Source organism: Trachinotus anak, unplaced genomic scaffold, assembly GCF_046630095.1.
Source record: "Trachinotus anak isolate AG129_WGS33_773 ecotype Australia unplaced genomic scaffold, CSIRO_AGI_Tana_v1 ptg000017l, whole genome shotgun sequence".
Classification (NCBI taxonomy): Eukaryota; Metazoa; Chordata; class Actinopteri; order Carangiformes; family Carangidae; genus Trachinotus; species Trachinotus anak.
The window spans coordinates 687,100-705,711 of NW_027273868.1; the positions used below are offsets into that span (position 1 = coordinate 687,100).

General features: G+C 43.4%; 1 protein-coding gene across 1 annotated transcript; it reads right to left on the reverse strand.

The window, feature by feature from the left end:
- Positions 1 to 8,907: 8,907 nt before the first annotated feature.
- On the reverse strand, positions 8,908 to 14,939 carry LOC139634765 (uncharacterized). The gene has a single exon (XM_071501402.1). It carries the CDS (start codon positions 14,877 to 14,879, stop codon positions 14,253 to 14,255), a length of 627 nt encoding a protein of 208 aa, XP_071357503.1. The 5' UTR covers positions 14,880 to 14,939; the 3' UTR covers positions 8,908 to 14,252.
- Positions 14,940 to 18,612: the final 3,673 nt, after the last annotated feature.

Consider the following 18,612-nt stretch of genomic DNA (forward strand, 5'->3'; position numbering starts at 1 on the left):
TGGAAGAGATCTCCAACATCTTCATCAAGTTTGCGGACGAAAGGACTGTGGTGGGTCTCATCAACAACAATGACGAGACCACCTACAGGAAGGAGACTGGCCGCATGGTGCAAAGACAACAATCTCTGTCTGAACGTGGAGAAAACAAAGGAGATTGTTGTGGACTTCAGGAGAGTGCACACCCAGCATGCTCTTCTAACTATCAACGGTGCTGCAGTGGAGAGAGTGAGCAGCACCAAGTTCCTGGGTGTTCCAGTGTCTGAAGACCTTACTTGGAGGAAGAACACAGCATCACTGGCCAAGAAAGCCCAACTGCGCCTGTACTTCCTCCGTAAACTGAAAAGAGCCAGTGCCCCAGCCCCCATCATGCTCACCTTCTACAGGGGCACCATCAAGTCCATCATGACCAGCTGCATCACTGTGTGGTGCAGTGCCTGCACCGTGTCCTGCCGCAAGACCCTGCAGCGCATAGTGAGAGCAGCTGAGAAGATCATCAGTGCCTCTCTCCCCTCCATTCTGGACATTTACAACGCCCGCCTCACCTGCAAAGCCCTCCAGATTGCAGGTGACCCCACCCACCCATTCCACAGCCTCTTCAGCCTGCTTCCATCAGGAAGATGACTGCGGAGTCTCCGGGCCAAAACCAGCAGCTTCATCCACCAGGCTGTCAGGAGGCTTAACCCCCCCCCCACTGCACACACAACCCTCCCCACTGCACACATAACTCTCCCCTGCCCCCACCTCTGCATCTGACTCCACTTCCACAGACTGTCCACCTCTGCACCAACCACTTTATGCCCCCACCTCTGCATCAGCCATTTTATGTCCCCCGTGGCAACAACATCTGAGGCCTACCACCATCCCCCAGGACTGTACTCCCTCACACTCATTCATACACACCAACCCATGGACCTCACCAACCTCTGCTTATTGCACTATCACACTACCTCACCTTTAACTGCCATGTACGGTCATGTTTATTTATGCACTGTATCACTGCACTATATCATTGCACTACATGGCACTGTCCTTTTGTAAAAAGCTGTTTACATTACATTTATATTTTATATTTATTTCTTTATATTTTTTTTATTTGCACCGTGGGTCCGAGAGGACTGAAATTTCATTTGTGCTGTATGTCCTGTATGTGTAGCATAATTGACAATAAAGCTGACTTTGACTTTGACTTTGACATGCTCTGCCTGGTCACTAGAGTACACCACCACATTATCAAGATACACTTTACATTTGGGTACATCCGCTAACACTAGTGCATCAGGCACTTGAAGGTAGCAGGTGCGTTTGCTCATGCTGAACACCATGTCACTATACTGCATAAAATTATCTGGTGTTACAAATGCGGATATGTCAGATGCTCTGGGGGTTAAGGCGCAGACTTCGCACACCGCTCCCAGGTATCTTTCTCTCCAATGTGCGTTCACTGCCCAACAAACTGGATGAACTTCAGCTACTGGTGCAGAAGAACAGAGACTTTTCTTCATCTTCCGTTCTGTGCTTCACGGAGACGTGGCTGTGTGGATCGATTCCGAACTCTGTGCTGGAGCTGGCCGGCTTCCAACTCTTCAGAGTGGATTGCGACACAGAACTGTCCGGCAAAACGAAAGGTGGAGGAATCTGTTTTTATGCTAACAGTGGCTGGTGCAAAGACGTGACAGTGATCCTGCAACACTGTTCTCCTGACCTGGATAAACTGCAGGCCCTTCTACTCCCCCCGTGAGTTCACTTCATTCATCCTGGTCGGTGTTTACATCCCACCACAGGCCAACGTGCAGGAGGCACAGCGGGCGCACGCCGACCAGATACTGTGTGTGGAGCGGACCAACCCGGACTCCTTAGTTATTGTCCTTGGTGACTTTAACAAAGGTAACCTCAGCCACGAACTGCCCAAATACACACAGTTTGTTAATTGCCCGACCAGAGAGGGGAACACTCTGGACCACTGTTACACCACAATCAGTGGTGCTTATCACGCTGTCCCACGGGCTGCACTGGGCCACTCTGACCATGTCATGGTCCACCTGATTCCCACATACAGGCAGAAACTAAAACTGTGTAAACCTGTTGTGCGGACATCGAAGCAGTGGAGCAGTGAAGCCATAGAGGATCTGCGGGCATGTTTGGACTGCACTAACTGGGAAGTGTTCAGGACTGCTTCCAACAGTCTGGATGAGTTCACAGAGGCTGTGACGTCATACATCAGCTTCAGTGAGGACTGCTATATCCCATCACGTACCAGGGTGAGTTATAACAATGACAAACCCTGGTTCATAGCTAAGCTCAGTCAGCTCAGGAGGCAAAAGGAGGAAGCTTTCAGGAGTGGGGACAGGGACAGGTTTAAAGAGTCCAAGTACAGGTTTAGCAAGGCGGTGAGAGAAGCTAAACGACTGTACTCTGAGAAACTTCAGCTCCAGTTCTCAGCCAATGACTCTGCTTCTGTCTGGAAAGGGCTCAGACAGATCACTACAAACCTAAACCCCCCCACTCCATTAACGACTTCCGTCTGGCCAACGATCTGAATGAGTTCTACTGCTGCTTTGAAAGACAATGGGACAGGCCTGACACCAACCCCTGCGAGTCCAGCCACCACCTCCAGACCACCAGCTTCTCCTCCCCCACTTTAGCAGGGACCCTGGCACCTCAACAACTAGCCACATCAGAACCCCCCTCCTCCTCCCCCACCAAAGGAACGTCTGTCTCTATCCTGGAGAGAGATGTAAACAGGCTTTTTAAGAAGCAGAACCCCTGCAAAGCAGCCGGTCTTGACTCTGTCTCTCCATCATCCCTGAAGCACTGTGCTGATCAGCTGTCTCCGGTGTTCACGGACATCTTCAACACCTCACTGGAGACCTGCCACGTGCCAGCCTGCTTCAAATCCTCCACCGTCATCCCTGTCCCCAAAAAACCAAGGCCCACAGGACTAAATGACTACAGACCCATTGCCCTGACCTCTGTGGTCATGAAATCATTTGAGCGCCTTGTCCTGTCCCAACTCAAATCCATCACTGACCCACTCCTGGACCCCCTGCAGTTCGCCTACAGAGCCAACAGGTCTGTAGACGACGCCGTCAACATGGCTCTCCACTTCATCCTCCAGCAACTGGACTCCTCAGGGACCTATGCCAGGATCCTGTTTGTGGACTTCAGCTCTGCCTTCAACACCATCATCCCGGCTCTGCTGCAGGACAAGCTCTCCCAGCTGAGAGTGCCTGACTCCACCTGCAGGTGGATCACCGACTTCCTGTCTGACAGGAGGCAGCACGTGAAGCTAGGAAAGCATGTGTCTGACTCCCAGACCATCAGCACTGGATCCCCGCAAGGCTGCGTTCTTTCTCCTCTGCTCTTCTCCCTGTACACCAACACCTGCACCTCCAGCCATCAGTCTGTCAAGCTCCTGAATTGCAGACGACACCACTCTCATTGGACTCATCTCTGATGGCGATGAGTCTGCCTACAGGTGGGAGACTGACCGTCTGGTGACCTGGTGCAGGCAGAACAACCTAGAGCTTAACGCTCTGAAGACAGTGGAGATGATAGTGGACTTCAGGAAAAACCCAGCCCCACCCACCCCCATCACCCTGTGTGACTCCCCCGTGGCCACCGTGGAGCATTTCTGCTTCTTGGGAACCACCATTACACAGGACATTAAGTGGGAGCTGAACATCAGCTCCCTCATCAAAAAAGCTCAGCAGAGGATGTATTTCCTGAGGCAGTTGAAGAAGTTCAACCTGCCAAGGACTATGATGGTGAACTTCTACACCTCCATCATTGAGTCCATCCTCACCTCCTCCATCACCATTTGGTATGCTGCTGCCACGGAGAAGGACAATAACAGACTGCAGCGTATCATCCACTCTGCTGAGAAGGTGATTGGCTGCAATCTTCCATCCCTCCAGGACCTGTACGCCTCAAGGACTCTGAGGCGTGCAGGGAAGATTGTAGCTGACTCCTCCCACCCTGGACACAAACTCTTTGAGTCACTCCCCTCTGGCAGGAGAGTGCGGTCCTTCTGGAACTGACACTCATCTGCTTTCCTGTCACACCGCTTCTTTATGCTGACCTGGGAAGAAGCTAGGGCCTCCCTTGCCATCGAGCTCACACAATGGAAATGCTCCCAACACTGTGACACAAAATCCCATACATTAATTTTTGAAGAAGAGTCAGCCAGCAACTGCTCCTTCAACACCTTCAGTGGGCCATGCACATTTCAACCAAACACCAGTTCAGCTGGGCTGAACCCAAGGGACTCCTGTTTCACATCACGGATGGCAAAGAGAACAAAAGGCAGTGTTTCCCTAACATTGACTTTAAGGTCTGATGCCAGCACTCAAGTGCATCTTGTGACTCAGGATAGTAGGCGCTGGACACTGAATGAGACGTACGTAAAATTTGTTTAAAGGTCTTCAACAAAAAATTGGTGCCCTGGTCAGTGTGCACAAACTTTAGGTAGCCCAAAGGTGGTGAAAACTAAGTTAGCGCTTTAGTGGTGGCTGGTGCAGTAAGTAGAGGAACTGCTTCAGGGAAAGGGGTGAAGACACACATTACTGTTATCAGGAAATGGTTGCCTGATTTTATTTTTGGCAGTGGACCGACACAGTCTACAATAACATGCCCAAAAGGCTCACCAACAGCAGGAATGGGGTGCAAAGGGGCTGGAGAGACTACCTGATTTAGCTTAACCACAACCTGGCAGGCACAGCAAGTTTTACAAAAACTGTAATGAAAGGCACAATCAGAAGACTATATGTTCGAAAAAAACAGCCACCCAGTCGCAGGGAGTAACATGTGTAGCACTATCTCTATTAGCAACAACGATAAACACCAGGCAGTCACAACTCGCACACACAGCCTTCACACTGCTTTCTGGCCCACTAGCCCCGACACACCTCAGGTCCCAGCCCTTACACTGGCTCTGACGAGTGATAGGATACCAGTGTACTCATCCACTTGATGCAGGAGGGGCGGTACCTGAAGAAGCAGCACACAGACACACACAACATAACACTACGGCTGTAACACTGCATGACAGCATTTTCTCTTTGTAGCTGCAGTTGCTGTGGAGTTTATGTTATTTATACAACAATGCTTTTCCCGCTGTTTTATTCTGCTGTCTGTAAGTCTATGGCCACCTGCTGAGGTGTTCTGGTGTTTCTACTTTTTTGTACCATTTATAGAAAGTAGGCTAAATAACAGAAACACCTGTCTGTATAATGCAATACAGCTCAACAGTACCATACAATACATCCTCCAAAATGATCACGTTTGAATCAATGCCTTTCTCCAATAATTAATTATGTCAGTGAAGTTAATCTGCGTGCAAGTACAATCAGCAATGTAGTTGTCCCCATGCTGCAAAAAAAATCTCCAAAACTTCTCCAAAATTTGTAAAGTGTGATGCCAAAACAAAGAGTACTTAAGTAAGAGAGTATTGTACACATTACATATCGTAACCAGGGGTGGACAGTAACAAAGTACTTTTACTAAAGTATTGTACTCAAGTATATTTTTTAAAATATCTATCCTAATCTTTTCCTTGAAGCAGCTTTTAGTCAGCAGAATGAATTTTCTTTTATTTTGAAAATACGATAGACCATATTCTATGCTCATCACAGGAGAAAAACCAATCACAGCAAACTCCGACACTGTCAGTCATGTTATGCTTGCTGCATTTTTGATCACCACAGTTTGAACTTGGCAGTGGCCAAATGTTGACTACGTTAGAAAAAGAGGCAGATGATTCTTCACCAGTGCAACATGGCCTTATCTCCATGTTTGAAACATTTAGAAATAAACATAGATTCCTTTTGTTTTAAATGTTTTCTATGTTTGCCATGACCAAACATAAAAAAAAGAAATATGAAAATGGAAATTTATTGACTGTTGATCAATAAAGTTGTGTTTCCATGGCTATTTCTATAGGCTTTGTAGCATACTCTACAAGCCAAGGCTGGATTAATACCCCCAGGAGCCCCTGGGAACTTTGGGTTGTGGTTGTCCTGTGAAAACATCCTCTCTCCCTTGCATGAGACAGGTAGTGTAAGAAAAAGGTTGAGGGCAACAGTAGTCTTGCCTTGCTTGGTGCTGACAAAGACCAGAACTGGATCAGCCAGTTGGATACGAAGAAGAGCGAGCATTGGCCTGTTTTTGGAGATGAGTGTCATTGCAGTCTATGTCAAATAGGACACCAAAGCGACCATTTATTTCTCTGTATGCATCCAGTTAATTGTTCACTCCTGTCTGTCAATAATCATATTGAATGTCTCAACTAGGAATTTTTGACTCCCACTGTAAATAACTTCATTGACCTCATTATCAAACACTCTGTGAGTCTTTGTCACACCATCAACAGTATGGGTAGATCAGATTGGTCTCAAAGTCAGCACTTTGGCCTTGTAGTGATGGAACACAAGTGTTCAGTGATTCCAAAAGGCGAACAGCAGTCATTAGGTCCAAGTCCCTCTTGCAAGCTGTTGCTTGTAAGCTTGAATCGGTGCTGCACGGTGTTACAAAATATGGTTATGAGCTCCATCTCCAGCTTTCCAAGCTTGTTACATAGCATGTCTCATGCTGAGTCCTGTCGCTCTTCATTGTCAGATGCCAACATCTGTAAGGCCCCTCTTATTTCAGCATAATTTTCAGAAAGCTCTTGTGGAATATGCTCTACAGCTCCATGTCATACAGGACAGGAAATTTAGCATCAATGTGATGTGATGGAGCAAAAAGATATAAGCTTTGTATTCTACAGGTGTTATGTTTTGGCTTGAATAGTTGTTTTGGACCCCAGAGAAGAAACAGACACGGACACCCAGCCAGAGTTTAGAAGGTTCTGTTGATGACAAAGTGTTCAGGGGGGAATGACAAGGGATGATCCAGTGGCAGCCAGTGGAGCGTGGAGGTTGGTGGTTGGCATAGAGCAGGTGAGTATTGCAGTGGATTAATATGGAGGAGGGAGAGGACCAGGAATCCGATAGTTGGTTTCAGCACAAGCAGACAGCAGCAGTGGAGCAGGCATTAACTGGAGGACAAATAGACATGGGTAAGAATATAATTCTGGAGACGTAGAAGAATCTTCCGGAGAGCAACACTGGTAAGTAGACCGGCCTAGAGTGTTACCACATGGCAAGCAGACCAATCTGATGACAAGTGAAAAGCCAGGGTTCTTACAGTGAGGTTAGAGTGGGCTTTTTTGGGTTGGTTTTGGGGCCCATATGGTAAACCAAGAAGAATACATACGGGCAAAAAGTGGGCATACTATTTAGACAATGTAAATAGGTCCCAAGTGGGATACATTTTCCAGAGTGAAAAGAGCAGAAAATTGAATGAAATTGCATCTAGCAAAGTGATCTGCATTCAGTTACACCATTGGAAACATTTCTGTTTTTTTTTGTTGTTTGTTCTGTTGTTTTGACACTTGGGTCAATGTGCAAAGGTTATACTTGGCAAGTTTAAGCCACCTAAATCTAAAAATGCCAACACTCATTGTGCAATTTTGCCTCACCAATTTTCTGTTCTTTAAAATGTTGGGATCTCAAGCCGTGGGTTCTGAAAAGAACAATGGAGATGCCTACATGTCCCTCCAAAAGCCTGAGTCTCAAGCCATGAATCCTGAAGAGAACAATGGAGAGGCCTACATGTCCCTCCATTAGCCTGAGCCAGAGTTGGTCGACCGTTGGAACAACGGAGCCACGACCCCCCCACGATTCACATCTAGATGCGAATCAGAATTTGAATGTAAACTCAGCATCGGCATTGGCTGAGGCCAGGCCCTCTCAGCAGGGATCCCCGGCGATGTCACTCAGGTGATAAAAGCACCGTGCACCATTTACAGTAGAGAGCTACTCCAAGCTCTCTCCACGACTCGGCTGCTGAAAGGGAGCAATCTGCAAACATTTGACCTTTTTCCACAACTTGTTAAAGCCCAGGTCACAGTCTTCAACTCGCAGGCCGAGCACATAGATTGCTGTTCTTTGTTTCCTTTTTGTTTTTTTTCATCTTTTGGATCTGACGTAGATCGCTGTGCAATCAGCTGATTTTACATTCTGTGAGGACGAGCACGCTGACTTTGTTAAGGGCAAAACAAAGTTCACCGTCCCTCATCTGTGATCTTCCTGCTGCCGCCGAGGAACTCATCACACCATCATTGCCAGGAGAGCGAGACATGAACCGCCAACCTCCCAGCCAAGGACCGAGCTGTGGAGAACCAGAGCGGACTTTCTTTTCTAACTCCGAAGGATCAGAACAACTCAAAGTAAGAGGCTGATGTCTGGGCAGAGACACAATTAGTGTAGCGTGTTGTATTTTGCTATTTGACTTATAAGTGCTGCATATCCTGTTGTTTTAGATCGTTCACTGTATCAGCTTAATAAGCCAAATAACTCTCATTAAAGGATCAATATCTGACTAGACGAACTCCGGTTCGCTGGCTCCATTATTGTGTAGTGATATTGTGGTGATTATTAACTGTGGTGACAATCTCTTGTGGACTCTTTCCTCTCTTCACCTTTATTCTCCCTCATCTACATCTCACTCACATTCAGGCTGCCCTAGAGTGTGATCGCGTCATACACATAAACCTCAAGGGCCCTTCCCTTTGTTCTCGTAGTTCACACCATTCACACTCTGCGGCCAGCTGCCATCTTGGCTCTAGCAATTACGTCACTCACGCCATGCTGCCGTCATCTTGGCTCCTACTGACACGTCACTCACGTGACTTCATCGCCATCTTCTCTCTCTCTCTCTCTCTCTCTCCCTCTCACACACACACACACACACACACACACACATTTGTAACATATGTGTTTTGCTTGTAGTCATCTAGTTATAGTTGAATTATAATTGGTTTAATATCAAGTAATGTTATTTTGAATAACGATTACTCTTATTAATAAATCCTGTTATAATTTAACTCATCATTGTCTGTGATTATTGTGACTATATCTGTGATAACAGCTGGATTCAGGACAGTCAGTGCTCAAATTTACCCTTCAACTAACCTTGTGAGAGTGCATTTTGAGCCATCAATTTGGTCATTGGTCCCTGGTGATAGGGTGGTGCCCTGAGGTTACAACTTGTAATAAACATCTATATATATATTGGTGATTATCACTGATAATGATTAATATTATAACCCAATAACCAAATTGCCCCTACTTGTGCACAACACAAAGAATCAATGTATTAATTATTTTCTCCTCTTTCTCCTTTATGGAGCCTGCAGGGACTGTCTTCAAGAGAGATCTCGCAAAGGCACACACTTAAGAGGATGCCCATTCCCCACATCCCCTGACTTTTCTATTCACGACATTGCTGCTGCTCATGCAAGGTGTCTTGGAAACTTAGATCTGTACCATACGCCTGTTTTGCCTCAATTAGAATTTTAACTGTTTGAAAGTAATAAGCTTTTTTTTTCTTTTCATAAAGTAATAACGCTTTCTGAGAGAAGAGAAGGAAAATAGCAACAAAACTGGCTTAACATTGTCACCTTGTGTCACTCACTGGTTTACAATCACTGGATTTTAAGTGCAAATCTGTCTGTGATGATTCATTTGAGAATGAACCATTTGGAGGATTCTATCATGATTGTGTTGAACATGTAGTGCTCAATGCAGTGAATCAATGTCCCACAGAAATTTTTTATGGTGCCTTGAACAGTGACATATTTGATGATGATTTTGAAAGTGGGATGCCCGACAAATTGTCTGATGATATAAATGGCTTTGACCTGCATAGATATAGAGATTCAGAAGCAGCGTCAGGAACACTAGATGATGCAAATGAGCTAGTAGAGTGGGCTGCACAATATCTCACTCTGCTCTTCTGAAAAAACACAGACAAAAAAGCCATAACCGTCCTAATGTGTTAGAAAAGGGATTACACCTTTAGTGTTTTTGGTCAAATTGGACCCATGTTTGAATTCATTAACAAGATTTGAAAAAAAAAAAACACCATCCAGTAAAATGTTTTATCTATTTAAGTAACTTATTGTACATCCCTAAATGTAATTATTCTGCCCGCTTCTGAGTGGGGCGCAGTTAGCCTGCTACATTAGCAGATAGACAACAGTTTCCCAGGAGAAAGTCTGAGGCTTAAAGTCGTTTTCAAACTTTACTTAGGATTCACTGTAAAACTAAACAGACACACAGAATACATCTCAGTCATCTCATCCAACCACAAGAGCAATCACGTAATATAATATGTTTAACCGTAATAGAAGCTAATGCGCTAGCTTAAGGCTAACTAACATGGGAAATTCCATGGAGATGTTAGCTGCTAGCATATACGATGTCCAAAGAAATTTAAAACGAGTCGTGGGGTTTTTTTTGTTTGTTTTTTTCCAGTGTATTACTGGGTTTTTGTTGGTTGGTTTCATTTACAAACAATAGTTGAGTCCATGACCATTGAAATTAACTGTCATCTTTGTCAACAGGCAGTCAGTCAAACAGTCAACAGTCAAATAAAGGCAGGAATATGAGGACCTCCATGGTGTCATTTGAAAATCTGTCAATGTTAGTAATTCAGTGAGAATAAGTCATTTTGAAAGCAGTGTTATTTTTGGGTTGTGGTTTCTTGAAAACACTGAAAACAAATAGGATATGCAGCAAAAGACGTTTTGTTTTAAGGATGTGTAACTGCTTGCTCAAAGAACAAGATTACTGTGAACTGCAATGAGATCAGAGTAGGTAAGTGAAACTTTGGTTGTCTAGCAGATGCTTTGTAAAAAACAATATTCTGGTTACCTAACAATATAAAACTTGAAGAACATGAAAGTAGATATGGACACACTGAGTCATTTATGACTGACACTTGGTCAATGTGAGGTCTGTATGATCTTATGTTTACTTTCCAGGAGGTTTCGGAAACAAATGTGCTATTCACAAACATTAAAAACCTGATACTGATGAAGGACAACATGGTTTATAATGAATTTTGGTAATTACTAAATCAAAACTCTTTTGAGATGGCACTTATTGCCATCATTTCTTTCAGTGACATGAAATGACACCAATTCACCAATAGAGGGCACTCTATAACCACAAATGGCTGGCATAATAAATGAATGGAATGGAATGAGAATTTGCTGATGACCTCATTAACTCGATGTTTACACTGGGCCACCAGAGCTTGTAAGCAATCTTGATGACACTTGGATTGCATTTCTGAGAGTAATACATCGAGACAAATCTGGTTTGTGACAAGATTTGTTAACTTCATGGAAGATGCTGAATGAAGTGTGATAATTTTGAAAAGAAATTAATGTATTTTAATAAAATTGTAAAAATCAGAAAAAAAACTTAAATGGGCCTTTCTATGAAACTTAAGGATAGACCACAAATTCTCATAAAGACCAAATATTTTATTATTATTATTTTTAGTTTGATGAAACTCAAACGATACATTGCTGGGTTGCAAAAAATTTGCAGTGCCAAGTCATTTTGACAAAGATTTCTCTGCTTGTAAAATCTAAATGGACAGATGTAGCGACATTTCTCTCAACAGACGTTCAGTCAAGTCTGAAGATGGTCTAGACGAAGTTTTGGCCCAAAGTGTTACAGCCTGGCTGGGTTTTTTCTCCTAGTGTTTCCTTGTGTCTTTCCTCTATGACTCCTCCCCCCCTGTGTCCGTGTGTGTTTCCTTCCAGCAGGGGCGTGGTGCAGCACTGGCAGCCTGTCACACCTGCAGCCCATCATTCATCAAGCTGTTTGAAAAGACCCTGGTTGATCACCCACTCTGTCAGATTGTTCCGCTTGCTTCGTGGTAACAATTCTGGTCATTCTAGTCCCTTGTGTTTAAATTTACATAATTCACTTCGGGTTTTCTCCAGACCTAAGTGCTTATCTGTGTTTCTCCTCGCCCCAGAGTTTTCCTGCTCCAGTGCTGCTACCTGCTCCTGCTGTGAGACCAATCCTGCTCCCACAACCCCGACTCTCCTTCTGTCTCCACACTCCGCCGCCATTACCTGCCACACCACTCACCAGCTGGATTCATCCGCTTCCTAGCTTAATCCCCGGAAAAGAGACTTTGGCCACTCTGATCTGCTGAAGTCTAACAATAAACCTTCTTTTTCTCTTTCATCTGCTTGTCTGTGTCTGAATGTGCTCTGGGGTCCAATCCTGACAAAAGTACAAGCCGTAACACAAGGGTTTCTGACAAGTTGCTGAAAATATGATCTTTTATTTTTCAAGAAATTGGGAAAATTTTGTAAAATTTAACCTTCTGACCAGTGAAACAATGAAAAAGACTGAGGGAGAGATTGAAATAACATAAACTCAATTATTATGGTGTCACCTTGAGGTACAAAAAATTCATTGTATGTGCCTGAGTAGTGGGTGGAATTTGTAGTCTAGATGATGTCAGAAGTGTTTCCAGGGGACACAAAAAAGTGATGATCCCAGCTGGGATGCATTTGTTGTGCAATTGTACAACAAGCAAACAAGAATGGAAATATTGTCACTTATTATTGTCTTTGCTACCTGCTGTGTGTTTCTGTATTTGGTTGTGTTGCAAGTAGTTGCAGTTGTGCCGCACAATTTTATGTATTTTCTTGTGTTTGTATTTGCAGCACGTATTGTCAAAGTAATGAAGATATTTTCTTCCATAGGCTTAGACCATCTATCACTACAGTGGCTATGAAGGGCCACACTTTTGTAGACCACAGATATCGACCTATAGCTGGTCAAAGCATTTCTGTCTAGGTTGGGTTTCCTTAGTAAGGGTTTTACAACAGCTGTTTTGAAGGCATCTGGGAAGATGCCAGTTTGAAGAGATGTATTTATAATGTTCAGTAAGTGACTTAAAACATGTCTAACAACCTCTTAAAAAGCCTGTGAATATTCTCATTTGTCCAGGTCATAGTATCTCAAAGGAGTTTTAAATTGAAAGCAACTGGACTTGGTTATTTGTCTAGGAAGGCGTTTCACCTCTCATCCAAGAGGCTTCATCAGTTCTTTCTCGCACCTGACCAGGCTGGGACTGGTCCAACTATCTGGTGTGGAGACCCAGGTATTTTTAACCTCTGGGAGGGGCTTTCACAAGGCTGATGATGTCATTGGTTCCCTTTGTGCTCATGTGCCAACGACAGTCGTTAGAGTGACTGTCTTGGTGGAGAGTTGGTTTCCACTTTGTTAGAGCCCTATTGTGTTATAACGACAGTCGTTGGAGTCACATGCCACTTGTGAACAGTTGTTTCTCTTAGAGGTTAAATTGGTGAATCTCCTGGGAAGGGATGAAAGGGCAGCATTGTAAATTGGAGATAGGTGGTGTCTGAGGCCTCCTCCCCTGTTGAGGGATGGTTTCTCTACTTTCACATAGATGGCTTCTTTCACTCCTCTTTCGAACCACCTGTCCTCTCTGTCCAGGATGTGAAGTGTGAGGACAGCAAGGTTCAAGCCCCTCCCAGAGGTTAAAAATACCCGGGTCTCCACACCAGATAGTTGGACCAGTCCCAGCCTGGTCAGGTGCAAGAAAGAACTGATGAAGCCTCTTGGATGAGAGGTGAAACGTCTTCCTAGACAAATAACCAAGTCCAGTTGTTTTCGATTTAAAACTACTTTGAGAACCTCTTAAAAAATACTGTTTGAACAGGGTCAATACATTAAGTGGAGGAGTGACATTAATAACAGTCCTGTGTGACTAGCTGGTTAATAGTGGAGAATACTATTCTAGAGTTTCCAGTGTTCTGTGTAATAATTTTGGAAAAGTAATCCTTTCTTGCCAGATGTACTGCTTTGTTATAGGCAGTCATGGCTTCTTTATATGTATTACAACGAACTGTTAATCTAGTTTTCTTTATTTTTTTTCAGCTGCCCAATAGATTCTCTTGATCTGAAATTTTCAACCATGTTACTGAAAGAACACTCATAAGTATGTGACTCAAATGATCTTATAATATTTGAGAATGCTTCTGTTTCATCATCTAGAAACCACTTTTGATCTAAATATCCCCCCCTAGTTTTTGTTAAGTATAGCTTGAGATGATCAGAAATAGGTAACTCGATTACTGAAACATTACCAGTGTTTAATGCTGGGAGCACATTGAATGGGTGACCTATGTATTGTGGCTGCCATTGCTGATCTGCTGTTGAAAAACGTGTGTGTGCGTTCACACCAGCTGTGTGCCTGCTGTGTTGCTGCTACTGCCAACTATATCTATCTACACAGAGTTTGCAGAATACTTAAATGTTGCATTTCTCCTCATTTTGAAGTATTTCTGATGTATTTCTGACAAAATATGGCTCTTAAATTCCATTGTCTCCACATGCATCTGTTAATCGGGTGTCATTAGTGCCAACGTGAATTACAATCATACTGTATTTACGTTTATCCTTTGCCAGCAGCTTCAGATTTGATTCAATGTCGCCCACTCTGGCCCCAGGAATGCATTTGACTATGGCCGCTGGTGTCGCTAACTTCACGTTTCTCAGAATAGAATCACCAATGACCAGAGTTTGTTTCCCAGCGGATGTGTCGCTGAGGGGGGAGAACCTGTTAGAAACGTGAACAGGTTGGTGGTGAGCCGTGGGCTTTTGTTTAGGACTAAGCCTCTTCTTGTTACGAACAGTCACCCAGCCGCCCTGACCTCCCGGCTGCTTGGGAGCTGCTGGGGGGAGAGAAGGAACTACAGAAGGCGCTACACTGGGTCGGTCCGCACCAGCTGCTGGGGGCTGGCTAACTGGAGAGGCTAAAGATGTGGTTTCCATGGTGCGGAGCCGGGATTCCAAATCATTGAGCCTCGCCTCCATAACTGCGAACAAACTACATTTATTACATGTACCATTATCGCTGAAGGAGGCAGAGGAGTAACTAAACATGAAGCAGGCTGAGCAAGAGAGAGCAGGAGAGTGAGAGGGAGAGAGAGAAGCCATCGCTAACTGCTAAGCTAAAGTGGTAAACAGAGCTAGAGTGTAAACAGCTGTGTTTTAATGAGAATCTCACGAAGAGAAGGAGAGAGCTAAGAGTGATCGAACAGAAGTTTGACAGTACAACAGATAATTAGCAGTTGTATACAAATATACAACGAGGATCAGCTGAATTCAGGGAGAGCAGCAACAAACACAACACCACCAACAACCGGAAGTGACACAATACGCTTACCTCAGCTGCAATCTGGGATTAGAACGTCTGAAATACATGAAGAAACTGAAGCGGTCGTTATGTCTATGACATGTTCAGATTCAGCCTAGACATAGAGACTATATTGAAAGGTGTAAGTTGAGTAATATTGCTGGTATGATGTCAAAATGACTGTCAACAGCTCTTTTCTTTGTCTATTTTTTGCTGCAAGACGTGTGCATCACATGTGAAGAATAGGGGAGATGCTGAATCTCTCTCAGGCACATCTCACACGAGCAGTGTGGGCACCGAAATGAATGACCTTGGTTTTTTGTTATTAACAGGTGTTGGGAGTTATCATGCTGATGAGGGGCCTCTTGTACATCTTGGGTGAGTTCAAGGGTTTCCCGTAAATATAAAAAATTCCTAGGTCAGTTTATGTGAGTCATTCTTTTTACTGATATGGATATTCAGTTCTCCATCTAGGATTAGCCAATCCTATCTGGTGACACCAAGTGAGATCAGCCCTGTGAATTCCTGTAGAAAGAGCATTGAATCTCCTGGTGGCTGATATAATGATAAGTACTGATAATTCTGTGTTCAGTCAAAGAGCAAGATACTCAAATCATGTAAATTCACCCAGGTCAATATCATTACATGCTGGGTTCCTGATTGGGACAGAGACATCCTCTGATTACCTCATGTAATGTGATGCAGATGAGGGGGGAGACACCTTGACATAATAACAAGAACAAAAACTATAATAATGAGAACAAAAAGGGCACCAGTGGTGTTACTGTGTGGACCTCTAATAATGAGACCAAAAGCAATAGGGTCCTTGGACCCCTAAAAACCTGAATGATTAAAATAGGGTACCCAGCTGCCTTGCTACAGCTGTTTAGCCTCTGAAAATTAAGACAATTGATGCCCACAAAAAGCAGGCGAAAGCTATAAGCTAGGTAGCTGTTTCTTCAGTTTGTAATGGAAGAAATGACAGTTAACAGGAACAGTGGAGGTCAAGTTGAGGCCTGAAAGACCAAGAAAAGGCAATTCAAAACCCCCAACTGACTGCAATACCCATTCAGGAGATTTAGCACATTCTGGTTTGGGGGTGCACCATGCTACTTGTGCAGCAACACCTGCATAAATATGACCTTCTTGAAAGGCACAAAACATCCCCCAAACAAGACCTGAAAGACTAGTTACTACAAAAAGCATTAACAGCTGTGGTAGTTGCCAAATAGGGTGAGCTGGCCTTGAAACATTTTTTAGGCCATTTTCTTTAAAACTCTAAAAAAGTAAACTTGCTGAAAAAAAATTTAAACCTCATACCTTTTTGAAATGATTTTATCATTTACTTTTACAATGACAGGTTTGAGATTGAATGAGAGTGGTTGAAGCATCTGGGGCTCACTTTATTCCATAATGTACTTTTAACCTTAATTGTGTGGGGTGGTATGGTATTGAGCACTGTATTGTACTGTGAAAAAAATCTAGTTTAACAAAATATACATATACTTGAGAGGAAAACCAAACCAAACAACATCACTATGAGATACCCAAGTATTTAATGATTATAAAAATATGTACAATTAGTCCAATGTGCTTACCTTACAAGAAAACCTATCAATGCCACCAGAGGTAACAATATTGTAGCTGAAACAAAAAAAAGTATTGCTGAATGTAATGGGGCCAGGGTTGGAGGCATTATGTTTCTGGCTTATCTGTATGTACATGTCTCTGTCCATCCCATTTTTGTGGACACGATATTCTCACTAATGCCTTGTGGGAATTTCTTCAAATTTGGCACTAATATTCACTTGAAATCAAGGATGAAATGATTAGATTTTGGTAGTCAAAGGTGAAGGTCTCTGTGCTTACAGAGGTGCCATTTTAGATAGATAGACCCCACTGACCATTGCAGTTGTGCAGGACACAACTGTAATGGTCAACTGCAATGTGTTGCTTCATTTTGTCTCTTTCCAAGTTGATAGATTTTGTTGCTGTCTAGTGAACCACTACTTGGCTGGATACAGCATTTAAAAACATATTCTGTGCAAATGAACTCCAATAAGTCCAGATCCAGAGCCATGCATCCCAGAATATGTCCAGATTGATAGAAAAGTCTACCAATAGGAAAACAAAAATGACAGTAAGCCCAGATGTGTAGAATTTCTGTTCTCTGTAATCTTCTGTTAGTACAGGATATATGAATGTTAAAACACATCAGCTGAATTTATTATCATTACTATCATTGTCAGTTATGGAAGGAGACTCTACCACTCCACTGTAAATTAGTTTGACTACATAGTAAGAAAAATATATTCATATAAAATCATTCAACAACAAATGTCAGAATGATTTTCACAATAAAAGAAGCCAAATGATCAATTGGAACAGAAAATACATGAAAAACAAAAACACAGAGTCTGATTAGTTGCCTGACTTTTCACACTGCTCTGTTTCATAACATACCAAAGATTTATTCACACTTCTCATAATATTACATAAAAGATGTCTAACATTATGAGCTGTGCCGTTGCTTCATCATAGAGCAATGTGCATGGCACTGATTTGCTCAGGATCCATGTATGAAGTATAAATCTTTTTCAGTTGTTCACACTAAATAATTAAAAATGTCAGTTTAGGGGGTATTGCCTAATTTCATTGTCCTAATTGTACTAGTGCAAATGTATGTTGACCATACATTTTTTTTTGTCCTGAGGCCTGTTGGATGTTCCATCTAGCAAATGAACATCAGTACTGCAGTAACACTTGAAGAAAATGAGAATAAAAGAGGTTCATGACTATTAATAAATAGTCAATAGACAATTACATTCCTGAAAAAAAGTGTAAGAAGTGATGAATAAATGCGACAAAAAAATCACAAAATGAATGAACCTTGATGTGTGTAGAAGAAAACTCGCCTCTGTGCCATTTATTCACTTTTCACACTAACTTGTTCTCGTCCTGGCAGTAGTTCCCGAGACACAGCACGACCACGGATAGAGTGCACGTACACAGTGGTGACGTCACTCAGAGAAAAAAGACTTTTCTGAGCTTTGAAAAACTTTTACAAAGATTAAAACCCCATGGCCTAAAAATGTACAAGAGAAAGATTGATATTTGGCTGTGTGCACAGCTGGAGGTGTCCTGTTAAAAATTTTACAGGCCTCTCTTTTACTATTGCCGTCTATGGGAAAAATACATTTTGGGCCGCAGGGGGATTTTTCGCTGCAATACCACGAGTGGCCACTGGAAAAAATGGCTGCAAGGCTCAGCGGTGGCGCCGTATCCAGGTCTTATAATACATCCATGTTTTGGAGCCTCGAGTTTGCAATTTGGCCGCCGCCATCTTGATTTTTTGAAACCAGAAGAAACCATATTTGGTGAAGAGGGTGGAGCTGAGGATGAGTGAGGGGTGGAGCTGACCTAAGAGCCGAGGTCACTGTGCCCGCCGGTTCCCGCCCACCTACACCGGCTATCTGACGGACCGTGAGAGGCTGCTCCATGTGAATCCGAAATCAGTCATTTTCCATAAGTCAA